At 46.3% G+C, this 14,285-nt stretch overlaps 1 protein-coding gene across 8 annotated transcripts in view; it reads right to left on the bottom strand.

Annotated features, from left to right (window-relative positions):
- Positions 1–13,957, bottom strand: part of SNUPN (snurportin 1) — a 41,290-nt gene extending 27,333 nt beyond the window's left edge. Inside the window, exon 1 of one of the 8 annotated variants that reach the window (XR_011320781.1) lies at positions 12,722–13,690. Coding sequence is in view for 3 of the 8 variants with exons in the window: in XM_069765669.1 (XP_069621770.1) it covers positions 12,722–12,831 (110 nt within the window). In the remaining 5 variants the exon portion in view is untranslated. Of the gene's footprint in view, positions 1–998; positions 1,098–12,721; positions 13,696–13,830 lie in introns of those variants that run through there. The other 7 variants (XR_011320782.1, XM_069765671.1, XM_069765672.1 and 4 more) reach the window with 7 other exon arrangements.
- Between the last annotated feature and the right edge of the window lie 328 nt (positions 13,958–14,285).

Below are 14,285 nucleotides of genomic sequence, written 5' to 3'. Positions count from 1 at the left end.
CACCATGTCACGTTTGGAGAGCCCCTGTGTGCCTAAACATTGGAGATCCCCCACAAATGACCCCATTTTGGAAACTAGACCCCCAAAGGAACTAATCTAGATGTGTGGTGAGGACTTTGAACCCCCAAGTGCTTCACAGAAGTTTATAACGCAGAGCCATGAAAATTAAAAAAAAAAAATTATTTTCTCAAAAATTATCTTTTAGCCTGCAATTTTTTATTTTCCCAAGGGTAACAGGAGAAATTTCACCCCAAAAGTTGTTGTCGAGTTTCTCCTGAGTACGCTGATACCCCATATGTGGGGGTAAACCACTGTTTGGGCACATGCCGGGGCTCGGAAGTGAAGTAGTGACGTTTTGAAATGCAGACTTTGATGGAGTGCTCTGTGGGCATCACGTTGCGTTTGCAGAGCCCCTGATGTGGCTAAACAGTAGAAACCCCCCACAAGTGACCCCATTTTGGAAACTAGACCCCGAAAGGAACTTATCTAGATGTAAGGTGAGCACTTTGAACCCCCAAGTGCTTCACAGAAGTTTATAATGCAGAGCCGTGAAAATAATAAATACGTTTTCTTTCCTCAAAAATAATTATTTAGCCCAGAATTTTTTAATTTTCCCAAGGGTAACAGGAGAAATTTGACCCCAATATTTGTTGTCCAGTTTCTCCTGAGTACGGTGATACCCCATATGTGGGGGTAAACTACTGTTTGGGCACACGTCGGGGCTCGGAATTGAGGGAGCACCATTTGACTTTTTGAATACAAGATTGGCTGGAATCAATGGTGGCGCCATGTTGCGTTTGGAGACCCCTGATGTGCCTAAACAGTGGTAACCCCTCAATTCTACCTCCAACACTAACCCCAACACACCCCTAACCCTAATCCCAACTGTAGCCACAACCCTAATTCCAACCCTAACCCCAACACACCCCTAACCCTAATTCCAACCCTAACCCTAAGGCCGGCTTCACACTCAGTGTATGAAATACCGGATTACGTACCGGTAATGCTCTTTTATAGAGCCCACGACAGCACCCACTAGAGAGAGGGGATCCGCCCCTAGGAACAGGAAACCTACAGAGAGATAAAAGGGGCGGCCCCCCCTCGCTCCTCAGTTGTTTTACAGAGAATAGGAGGAACCGCCGCCAAGTTTTAGTTAACAGGTTCAGGTATATACATATATACACATATTTACAACCTCATATTATATCTTTCTAATATTTACACCTCACCAAACAAGCACCATGTGCAACTATATACAGAAAAGGGAGGGATGTGAACGGGTGCTGTCGTGGGCTCTATAAAAGAGCATTACCGGTACGTAATCCGGTATTTTCTATTCGCCACGACAGCACCCACTAGAGAGAATTGCAGAGACTATAGACTGGGTGGGTTTACTGAGTCAAGGACCGATACACCAAAAGTTAGATCAGAAGCAGAGGATAGATCTAATCTATAATGCTTATAGAAGGTATTTGGTGAAGACCAAGTTGCAGCCTTACATATAAGGTCTATTGGCACATTCGCCCTTTCTGCCCAGGAAGTCGACAAGGCTCTTGTAGAGTGCGCTCCCACATGCATTGGAGGATCTTTCCCTCCAGCTTTATACGCCAAGATTATGGCCTCTCTGATCCAGCGAGATAATGTGTTCTTTGTGACTCCGGCACCCTTGGTTTTACCCTGGAAAGACACAAAGAGAGCCCTACTCTTCCTCCAGTCCCTAGTTCTCTCTAAATAGGCTAGGACAGACCTTTTTACAACTAGGGTGTGAAGTCTTTCTTCTTCTGGAGTTGAGTGGTTCTCATAAAAGGTGGGTAACAAGATCTCCTGGGATCTATGAAAGGTAGAAGCCACCTTAGGGAGATAACAAGGATCTGTTTTTAAAAGTATCCTATCTGATGTTACCGTTAAAAAGGGAGGATCTATAGATAATGCATGGAGATCGCTCACTCTTCTGGCAGAGACTAATGCCAATAGCAAAACAGTCTTCAAAGAAATGTTCTTTAGTGAGGCTGTATGGAGAGGCTCAAAAGGTGGTTGTGTTAATGCATTCAAAACTATCGAAAGATCCCACTGAGGAACCCGAGGAATGTTAATTGGTTTTGATCTTTCACAAGCGGATATAAACCGGGATATCCATTTATTTCCTGCAATGTCATGATTAAAAAGAGCTCCTAATGCTGAAAACTGCACCTTCAGAGTGCTCACGGAGAGCCCCAATTCCAGCCCTTTTTGTAGCAATTCTAATATTTGAAATATAGGAATCTCAGAGGAAAATTGTGTAGTATGAAATTGAAGGAATTTCCACCAAATTCTAACATAAATCCTGGTAGTTGAAGGTTTTCTGCTCTTCATAAGAGTATCGATTAACCCATTAGAAAACCCCCTGAGATTTAGTAACCGCCTCTCAAACTCCAGGCAGTTAAGTTCATGCCCTTTGCCTGAGGATGGAGGAATGGACCCTGAGAGAGCAGGTCCTTGGACTGAGGCAGAATCCATGGATCTGACACCGACATCGCCCTCAGCCATGAGAACCATGGCCTCTTGGGCCAAAATGGGGCTATCAACAGAACTTTTGCGCCCTCCTCCCTTATTTTTCTTATTACTATAGGTAATAGATTCCATGGAGGGAAAGCATAGGCCAGATCGAATGTCCATGGCGTCTGGAGGGCATCGAGTATGTCTGGCTTGTCCTCCCTGTTTAGAGAGGCAAACATCTTGACTTGACGGTTGGCTCTTGTGGCAAACAAGTCTATTTGAGGAACACCCCATCGAGCTGTTATTGCCTTGAAAATCTTCCTGCTCAGCATCCATTCCCCTTGATGAAGAGTATGACGGCTCAGGAAATCGGCACGAAAGTTGTCTGTGCCTCTGATGTGTACTGCCGATAGTGATAGTAGATGACCTTCGGCTAATTCCATGATGTCTGATGCCACCTCCCTGAGTTTGTCCGACCTTGTACCTCCCTGATGGTTCAGATACGCCACCGCAGTGGTGTTGTCGGAGAATACTCTTGTATGAGAGCCGCTGAGCTGGGGAAGAAAGTGGAGAAGGGAGTAATATACCGCCCTCAACTCCTTGACATTCGAGGAATTATTAAGATCTGAGCTGGACCAAAGATCCTGAACCCATTGATCCTGAAAATGTGCCCCCCAGCCTTCAGGACTAGCATCTGTGGTCACAACACTAGAAGGAGTGATTACCCATAGAACCCCCTTTGAAAGATTATTCTGATCCAACCACCACCTAAGGGAGTGTAATACTTCCGATGTTAGAAAAACTGTTCTATCCAGACATCCCCTATTCTTAATGTCCTCCTCCAATACAAATTTTTGTAGCTACCTAGTATGGAACTGTGCCCACTGTACCGCAGGAATGCACGATGTTAGAGAGCCTAGCAATGACATGACCTGTCTTAGTGACATACTACGTCTTTTTATAGCTGAGGACACCTTATCAACTATGGAGAATTTCTTATCCTCAGGCAGTTTACAAATCTGGTCAACGGAATCCAGAAGGAGCCCAAGGAATCTTTGACACGTTACAGGCTGAAGTCTAGATTTTTCCCAATTAACTAGCCAACCCAGGGATTGTAAGGATATGACTACTTCCCGTAATCTCTGCTCACACTGTAGGGGGCTCTTTCCTACAATCAACAGGTCATCTAGAAATGGAATGACCAAAGTATCCTTTACCCGTAAAAAGGACATTACTTCTGATAGTAACTTAGTAAAAATCCTTGGGGCCATAGATAACCCGAAGGGCATTGCTCTATATTGTAAATGACGAATTTGCCCCTCTATACAAACTGCTACCCGAAGAAATTGTTGGTGTGAATTATGAATGGGAATATGGTAGTAAGCATCTTTTAGATCCAATACTACCATGTAACAATTTGGAAATAGATTTTTTATAGCTGAACGAATGGATTTCATTTTGAATGTTTTAGGTTTTATAAAGGAATTCAGCTTCCTCAAATTGATTATAGTTCTGAAAGAGCCATCCGGCTTACTAATCAGGAACAAGGGAGAGTAAAAACCTCTCCCTATCTGGGAAGATGGAACCTCTACTAGGACATGTTTGCGTAGGAGGGTTTTAACCTCGGTTTCAAGTGCCTCTTGCTGAGGCTTGGATCTTAAGGTGGTAAGAAGGAAAGAATCCGGAGGAGTTTTAATAAAGTCTAGTGTGAGGCCTGAGGATGTTAATTTAATAGCCCATTGATTAGTTGTTATTTCTTTCCATTGATGACTGAATTGTTTTAGTCTTCCCCCCACCGGAGAAATATCACTGATGGAATTTATCGGTTGGCTTGAAGGGGCGTTTATTAAACAGATTTCCTTTTTTGTTTGAAATCCTTATTATTCCACCTGTCTCTGAAGCCTCCCTTTCTTCCGAATGGTGGCTTCCTGAACGCCCTTCTGTAAGACGGAATAAAGGGATTAGGGAATCCTTTCTTCCTCTCGCCCGCCTTAGTGAGAATATCATCAAGGACTGTGCCAAACAGGTACTCACCCTGACAGGGTATGGAACATAATTTGGATCTTGACTGGGCATCCCCCTTCCAGTTTTTTAACCATAAAGCCCGTCGAGCCGTATTAGCGAGATTAGCTGTTCTGGCCGCCAGGCGGAGGGAATCAATTGAGGCATCTGAAATAAAAGCCGCAGCACCTTTAATCAAAGGGATAGATGCCCTTAATTTTTCTCTAGATACGCCACTTTTAATCTTCTGATCCAGCTGATCCAGCCAGACTAGCATTGATCTGCCAGTACATGTGGCTGAAATAGCCGGCTTGAATGCCGTGACACAGGCCTCCCACGATTTTTTAAGGAGTGCGTCTGATTTCCGGTCCATAGGATCTGATAAGGAACCTGCATCCTCTACTGGTAAGGAGAAACGGCGAGATGTAGACGCAACTGCCGCATCGACTTTTGGTATCTTGGCCCAGGTATTCAAATCCTCATCATCAAAGGGGTAGCGCCTCTTACAGGATATTGGGACCAACCCCTTTTGACCTCTACTCCATTCTTTTTTAACGAGATCTTTTATGGCCTGATTTATTGGAAATACGTGGCCTTTCTTCTGAGAAAGACCAGCGAACATAACTTCTTGTGGCGTCTGGGGTTCTTTTGATTCAGACACCCCCATCGTATTTCTCACTGATTTTACTAGGTTGTTTATGCCCTCAGTTGGAAAACAGACGAAGTCCTCTTCCTCTGAGGAATTAGATTGCTGAGAAATATCAGAGTCGACCTCCCCACTCTCTGCTGATGTGTCAGCTCTAGGAGAGGATGTTTTCCTCCTTCGTTTCTCCATATTTATTGAAGAAGTAGAACCACCTCCCAACGACTGGAGTTCTTCCCGAATTATGAGACGTATCTCATTCATTTTAACCGATTCCTCCTGCCGTAAGGTGTTGTCTATACATGCCTGACACAGACTTTTAAGATAGGAGTCAGGCAGGGGTTCGGTACATATGGCACATTGTTTGTGCTTACTCTTCCCCGTCCTCTTTGCCTAGAAATAATATAAGCAAAGGAATCAATATAAGCTTCAGTGAAGCTATATACGCACTCACCCAGCGTAATATTTATACCGGCTGCGGAGATGCCTTAGCTTGGGGTGTGGAACGGGAGGATTTTCTTCCTGATTTATCAGTGGAGTCACTTATTTTAGAGTGTCCACTATTCCTTTTCCTGGCTTCACCACTAGGGACTAATGGCTCTTCCATAGGGTGCACCCTGACCTCCTCTTGGGACGACATAATGGCACACTGACTGCCTTAACTGACTACACTTTATAGTGTAGTAATGTACACACCCCTTGCTTTGTCTCCACTTTTTTTTTTTTTTACTTACAGATCCGGCGTTTAGAGTAATGGCACCGCATGGGGGAATCCAATATGGCGGTTCCCCTGGAAATGACCTCCAACACCGTGCCCCGGAAGTTCCTCTCCATTTCCGGGACGCCGACGCTACTGCGCATGCGCCCGCGTCCTGTATGCCGGGAGACGCTGCTGCCTGCTGCATCCCACCATGTCACCTCTTACCTTGGAGGGACAGGAGGGCCTCGTATCGTGGAACCGTCTCACCGCTGCTCAGACGCACACCGGAGGACGTCACACCAGGTACCCGCACTGTCGGCGTCTCCACAACGGTGTCCCAGCAGGGAGACCGTTGGATAACTTCAGGCTGCCTGTCAGCCGCACCAGATGAGGGGGGAGCCCGCAGGATCATTCCCCCGACTGTCTACATGCTTCTGGAACCCCTGCCGCTCAGCAGAGTCGTACAGGCGGTAGTCCAGGCAGGTCTTCCTCTTCCTATCCATAGAGTCTTCTCTGTGGGTCTCCATCTAGGAACAGGAAACCAACTGAGGAGCGAGGGGGGGGCCGCCCCTTTTATCTCTCTGTAGGTTTCCTGTTCCTAGGGGCGGATCCCCTCTCTCTAGTGGGTGCTGTCGTGGCGAATAGAAAAATACGGTCCGTATATTACGGCCGTAATACGCTGAAAAGTCCCGAAAATAGTGGGCCGTAGCTCCTCCGTAGGCAGGGTGTGTCAGCGTTTTTTGCGCATGGCACCCTCCGTATGGCATCCGTACTGCGTGGTTTTCTCGCAGGCTTGTAAAACCAACATACCGCTATAGAAGTGATCCATGTGTCCCAAAAAGAAAAAAAATAAATAAATAAAAATATATATATATATATATATATATATATATATATATATATATATATATATATATATATATATATATATATATATATATTTTTTTTTTTTTTTTCCAGCGCTATACAGCTTGAAAGCCGGTAATTGAATTACCGGCTTTTTCTTTCTCCTTCTTAAAACCCGACATGATTTGAGACATGATTTACATACAGTAAACCATGTCTTCTCTCCATTTTTTTTGCAGATTCCACACTACTAATGTCAGTAGCGTGTCTATGCAAAATTTGGCCGTTCTAGCTCTTAAAATAAAGGGTTAAATGGCGGAAAAAATTGGCGTGGGCTCCCGCGCAATTTTCTCCGCCAGAGTAGTAAAGCCAGTGACTGAGGGCAGATATTAATAGCCTGGAGAGGGTCCACGGTTATTGGGCCCCCCCCTGGCTAAAAACACCTGCCCCCAGCCACCCCAGAAAAGGCACATCTGGAAGATGCGCCTATTCTGGCACTTGGCCACTCTCTTCCCATTCCCGTGTAGCGGTGAGATATGGGGTAATGAAGGGTTAATGCCACCTTGCTATTGTAAGGTGACATTAAGCCTAATTATTAATGGAGAGGCGTCAATTATGACACCTATCCATTATTAATCCAATTGTAGTAAAGGGTTAAATAAAACACACACATTTAAAATTATTTTAATGAAATAAAAACAATGGTTGTTGGAGTATTTTATTCTACGCCCAATCCAGTCACTGAAGACCCTCGTTCTGTAAGTAAAAAAACATAATAAACCAACAATACCCTTACCCTCCGCAGATCTGTAACGTCCAACGATGTAAATCCTTCTGAAGGGGTTAAAACATTTTGCAGCAAGGAGTTCCGCTAATGCAGGCTGCTCCTCACTGCAAAACCCCGGGGAATGAGGCTAAATATAGATCAATGATCTATATTTAGCTTCATTTGCGGTGAGGCGCCCTCTGCTGGCTGTTCCTAGATCGTGGGAACTTTCCTAGAAAGCTCACACGATCTATGTAAGTATGATGAAGGGGTGGGGGGGGGGGGGGAAATCGGAGCATGGGGGGGGTGGATCGGAGCGCGGGGGGGGGGGTGGAACGGAGCATGGGGGGGTGGAACGGAGCACGGGGGGGGTGGAACGGAGCACGGGGGGGTGGAACGGAGCACGGGGGGGGTGATTGGAGCACGGGGGGGGGGGGTGATTGGAGCACGGGGGTGAGCGGACAAGAGCACGGGGGGAGCGGAGCACAGGACGGAGGGGAGCCGAAGCAGTGTACCTGACAGATCGGTGGCTTGGGGGGGGGGGGGGCGATCGGTGGGGTGGGGTGGGGGCACATAAGTGTTTCCAGCCATGGCCGATGATATTGCAGCATCGGCCGTGGCTGGATTGTAATATTTCACCAGTTATAATAGGTGAAATATTACAAGTCGCTCTGATTGGCTGTTGAAAGTGAAACTGCCAATCAGAGCGATCGTAGCCACGGTGGGGGGTGAAGCCACCCCCCCTGGGCTAAACTACCACTCCCCCTGTCCCTGCAGATCGGGTGAAATGGGAGTTAACCCTTTCACCCGATCTGCAGGGACGCGATCTTTCCATGACGCCACATAGGCGTCATGGGTCGGATTGGCACCGACTTTCATGATGCCTACGTGGCGTCATGGGTCGGGAAGGGGTTAAACTTGCAATAACCTGGAGAATCATAATGGCCGGTCAGTTTTAGCATTTAATAAACCTAGCAAAAAGCCAAACAAAAAAACAAGTGTGGGATTGCACTTTTGTAATTTCACCTCACTTGGAATTTTTTTTCCTGTTTTCTAGTACGACATGGTAAAACCAATGGTGTAATTCAAAAGTACAACTCGTCCCACAAAAAACAAGCCCTCACATGACCATATTGATGGAAAAATTAAAAAAAAAGTTATGGCTCTGGGAAGAAGGGGAGCAGAAAACGAAAAACCGAAAAGCGCTCCGGGAGTTAAGGGTTAATTAGACTGATAGGACTGGATTTGGAAAGGCACACACACCTGTCTATACAGGGTGGTCCAAAACTAGGTGGACAGTACGTGTAATAGGGTTAAGGTGGCGGACATTTATTAAACATGGTGTAAAGTGAAACTGACTCAGTTGCCCTTAGCAACCAATCAGATTCCACTTTTCATTCTTCAGACTCTTTGGAAAATGAAAGGTGGAATCTAATTGGTTGCTAAGGGCAACGGAGTCAGTTTCACTTTACACCATGTTTGATAAATCTCCCCCTTCATAACCCTATTACACATACTGTCCACCTACTTTTGGACCCCCTGTATAAGACCTCACAGCTCACAGTGCATGTCAGACCAAAGGAGAATCATGAGGTCAAAGGATCTGGCCAAGGAGGTGAGAGACAGAACTATGGCAAGGCACAGATCTGGTCAAAGTTACAGCAGAATTTTTGTAGTATTCAAGGTTCCTAAGAGCACAGTGGCCTCCTTAACCCCTTTCTGACATTGGACATACTATTCCGTCCATGTGGGGTGGGCCCTAATTCCCAAGGATGGAATAGTACGTCCAGCGCGATCGGCCGCGCTCACGGGGGGAGCGCGGCCGAGTGTCAGCTGACTATCGCAGCTGACATCCGGCACTATGTGCCAGGAGCGGTCATGGACCGCTCCTGGCACGTTAACCTCCAGCACACTGCGATCAAACATGATCATATCATACTAGCGGAAAAGGGAGTCTAGACACTGCAGATTTTTATAAAAAGTATAGAAATTTTATTAACATATAAATACAGACAATACCAAACAAAGATAACCCAAAAAAATACAATAAATAATGGTATAAAATAATCCCAACATGTGGGGAAAAGAGGGAATCAACCAGTACACTGACAAGAAGGGCACACACCTATAGTGTGATCTGGGTGAAAGGTCTCATGCGTATGATTAGTGCATCATGTTCCCACAATGGGGGAGTATATTAAGGCGAGGCCTCTCCTTAATATACTCCCCCATTGCGGGGCTACTTCCGGGTCCTGCAGGGAGTACTTCCGGGTCCAGAGCAAGCTCTGGTAACTAAGCAGCAGGTCACGCCAGATCGCTGATCTGACAGTGCTCTGCAAAGTGTTAGATCAGCGATCTGTCACTAAACAGTGATGTCCCCCTGTGACAAAGTAAAAAAAAAAATTTTTAGATGTGTAAAAATATGTATGAGCCGCCATACAGCATCATCAGTGAAAAAATTAAAAAGTTACAGTCCTCAGAATAAAGCGATGCAATAGTTTTTATCGTATAAAAAGCGGCAAAACATAAAAAAATGATATAAATGAGGTGTCGCTGTAATTGTACTGACCCCAAGAAAAAAACTGCTTTATCAATTTTACCAAACGCATAACGGTATAAACTCCCCCCCCCCCCCCCCCAAAGAAATTCATGAATAGCTGGTTTTTGGTCATTCTGCCTCACAAAAACCGAAATAAAAAGCGATCAAAAAATGTCATGTGCCCGAAAAGGTTACCAATAAAAACGTCAACTCGTCCCGCAAAAAACAAGACCTCACATGACTCTGGACCAAAATATGAAAAAATTATAGATCTCAAAATGTGTAACGCAAAAAAATATTTTTTTGCAATAAAAAAAAACGTCTTTTAGTGTGCGACGGCTGCCAATCATAAAAATCCACTAGAAAACCCACTATAAAAGTATATCAAACCCCCCTTCATCACCCCCTTAGTTAGGGAAACAAAAAAAATTTAAAAAATGTATTTATTTCCATTTTCCCATTAGGGCCAAAGTTAGGGTTAGGGTTACATTTACGGTTGAGATTAGGGTTATGGTTGGGATTAGGGTTAGGGGTGTGTTTGGATTAGGGTTTCAGTTAGAATTGGGGGTTTCCACTGTTTAGACACATCAGGGGCTCTCCAAACGCGACATGGCGTCTGATCTCAATTTCAGCCAATTCTGCGTTGAAAAAAGTAAAACAGTGCTCCTTCCCTTCCGAGCTCTCCCGTGCGCCCAAACAGGAGTTTACCCCAACATATGGGGTATCAGCGTACTCAGGACAAATTAGACAACAACTATTGGGGTCCAATTTCTCTTCGAAAAATAAAAATTTGGGGGTCAAAAAAAACATTTTTGTGGGGAAAAAAAATTAATTTTTATTTTCACGACTGCATTATAAACTGTAGTGAACACTAGGGGGTTCAAAGCTGTCAAAACACAGCTAGATAAGTTCCTTAGGGGGTCTACTTTCCAAAATGGTGTCACTTGTGGAGGGGGGGGGTTCAATGTTTAGGCACATCAGTGGCTCTCCAAACGCAACATGGTGTCCCATCTCAATTACAGTCAATTTTGCATTGAAAAGTCAGACGGTGCCCCTTCCCTTCCGAGCTCTGCCATGCGCCCAAACAGTGGTTTACCCCCACAGGTGGGGTATCGGCGCACTCAGAACAAATGGCACAAAACTTATGGGGTCCAATTTCTTCTCTTACCCTTGGGAAAATAAAACAAATTGGAGCTGAAGTAAATTTTTTGTGAAAAAAAGTTATTTATTTTTTTAAACATTCCAAAAATCCCTGTAAAACACCTGAAGGGTTAATAAACTTCTTGAATGTGGTTTTGAGCACCTTGAGGGGTGCAGTTTTTAGAATGGTGTCACACTTGGTTATTTTCTATTATATAGACCCCTCAAAATGACTTCAAATGTGATGGGTCAAGTAAATAAGGCAGCACACTGCAGCGCTGAAACATGCAAACATGAAACACGAAAATTGAACTGCATTACTGCACTAGAAATATGAAAAATGAGAGAGTTTAGCGTACTCCGCCTCCTAGCCACAGGTGTTTTAATCGCAGTAAGTCCATTACCCCTCCACAGAGAGAGAGAATTTTAGTCTAAGAAGAGGTTTCACAGGTACCCATTCAGATGGAGACATTTATTCTCAGCGAGGAAAGGAAAGTTTAGGACCTGGTATAAGAGAGATGCCGTAAAGTGGCTACCAGGTACACATAAAATTGGCCATTTTTATGTGCTAAATGCTCTCATTTTTTCATATTTCTAGTGCAGTAATGCAGTTCAATTTTCGTGTTTCATGTTTTGGTTCCAAAATTGTGCTGATGTAAAGTAGACATGTGGGAAATGTTACTTAATTATTTTACATGACATATCTCTGTGATTTAAGGGCATAAAAATTCAAAGTTGGAAAATTGCAAAATTAATAATTAATAATGCATAACACAGTGCGGGGTGGGGATTCCAAAGGTGGCTGGCCGCAATGCTCGCACAGGCGCAGTCTGCAAGCCTGGCTGGGCCGTCAGACGGCCAGAGCTTACTGTGTCTGCACAGCACAGCAGTACACTGCGCAGGCGCCGGTTTTGAAATGTACACAGCGCTGAGGGGCGGCACCGAAAGCGCAGGAAGATTGGAGTGACGGCAGAGGAGCGGTTAGAGCTGGGGAGTGAGGACCTGCCTCCCTGGCTAGAGACAGGAATTGTGGCTAAGTATAAAAACGCTTTATTTGGGGTATACTTGAACCTAAAACTAAAAGAGCCACCTTATTAGAATGCAGCATTACTGCTGCACAAGGTGGCTCTTTTAGTTTATAACGGCTGGAGGGGGTAACAGTGGCCCTTTAAGGACACCTTATATAGAGTTTTGATGTCATTAGACAGCACCCCTCCTCATTACAGAGATGCACATCACCTGATTTACTTAATTGGTAGTTGGCTCTCAAGCCTGAACAGCTTGGAGTAGGACAACATGTATAAAAAGTATCATGTGATCAAAATACAGCTTGCCTAATTCTGCACGCAGTGTATATATGCACTTTGCACAGAATATGGAACAGCATGAGCTGTATTATAGGAAACTGCAATGAAAACTGCATTTAGAATTGTAATAGAAAGTTTAGCTTCCATGTTGCCAAGACGAAGGTGGCACAGGTGCCCACCCTACAGCGCCCGTCAGCAGTCCCTACCACAGGTGCCCACCCTACAGCGCCCGTCAGCAGTCACTCCCACAGGTGCGCCTGACATGCCATTCACATAGTAACAAGGTGCCCAGCAGCACACTCACCTCTGGTGCCTGATAGGAGGCTGCACAGTGGCCGCCGGTGACCAGTCACAGCTGCACGCTACAGCGCCGTCAGCAATCACTCTCACAGGTGCCCACCCTACAACATCCATCAGCAGTCCCTATCACAGGTGCGCATCCTACAGCTTCCATCAGTAGTCACTCCCACAGGAACCCCCATACAGCGCCCGTCAGCAGTCACTACCACAGGTGCCCACCAGCAGTCACTACCACAGGTGCCCACCCAACAGCGTCCGTCAGCAATCACTCCCACAGGTGCCCACCCTACAGCGCCCATCAGCAGTCACTACCACAGGAACCCCCAGACAGCACCCATCAGCAGTCACTCCCACAGGTGCCCACCCGACAACACCCATCAGCAGTCCCTAACACAGATGCCCCCCCTACAGCGCCCATCAGCAGTCGCTACCACAGGTGCCCATCCTACAGCGCCCATCAGCAGTCCCTATCACAGATGCTCCCCCTACAGCACCCATCAGCAGTCACTACCACAGGTGCCCATCCTACAGCGCCCATCAGCAGTCACTACCACAGGTGCCCATCCTACAGCGCCCATCAGCAGTCACTACCACAGGTGCCCATCCTACAACGCCCATCAGCAGTCACTACCACAGGTGCCCATCCTACAGCGCCCATCAGCAGTCACTACCACAGGTGCCCATCCTACAACGCCCATCAGCAGTCACTACCACAGGTGCCCATCCTACAACGCCCATCAGCAGTCCCTATCACAGATGCTCCCCCTACAGCACCCATCAGCAGTCCCTACCACAGGTGCCCACCCTACAGCGCCCGTCAGCATTCACGCCCGGTGCCCACGCTACAGCGCACGTCAGCAATCACTCCCACAGGTGACCACGCTACAGCGCCAATCAGCAGTCCCTACCACAGGTGCCCACCCTACAGCATTCACGCCCGGTGCCCACGCTACAGCGCTCGTCAGCAATCACTCCCACAGGTGACCACGCTACAGCGCCAATCAGCAGTCCCTACCACAGGTGCCCACCCTACAGCGCCCGTCAGCAGTCACTCCCACAGGTGCCCCTGACATGCCATTCACATAGTAACAAGATGCCCAGCAGCGCACTCACCTCTGGTGCCTGATAGGAGGCTGCACAGTGTCCGCCGGTGACCAGTCACAGCTGCACCAACTATTCAGGACCTTTCTTCAGAAGGACCTTCATGACGTCACGGTCACATGATTGCGCCATGTGACAGGTCACGAGCGGAGGAGATGTACGTGGTGTGTTTTATAGCAGGCACCACTGGGGGCGCTGTGTAGTACTGAGTGCTGGGCGGCCGCAGCGCTAGGTGCAGCCAGAGGTGACGCTCCCAGCGGGGATGTCGCCGGCCACTTACAGGGAGGAGTGTGTGTTCCTGTGAACTTTGTAAAAACAATAAATGTGTCGTGTTTGTGTCTCCATCTTCCGAGACTGATAACTTTTTGTTATTTTTCAGTCGATTGTGAAGTTCTGTGTTTTTTTTGCGCTGTGACCTGTGGGTTTTATTGGTTTTTAATTTGGGGAATATAATATGTTTTGATCAT

This window comes from Ranitomeya imitator, chromosome 4 (assembly GCF_032444005.1).
Source record: "Ranitomeya imitator isolate aRanImi1 chromosome 4, aRanImi1.pri, whole genome shotgun sequence".
NCBI classification, from domain to species: domain Eukaryota; kingdom Metazoa; phylum Chordata; class Amphibia; order Anura; family Dendrobatidae; genus Ranitomeya; species Ranitomeya imitator.
This window is presented reverse-complemented; position numbering and strand designations above follow the sequence as displayed.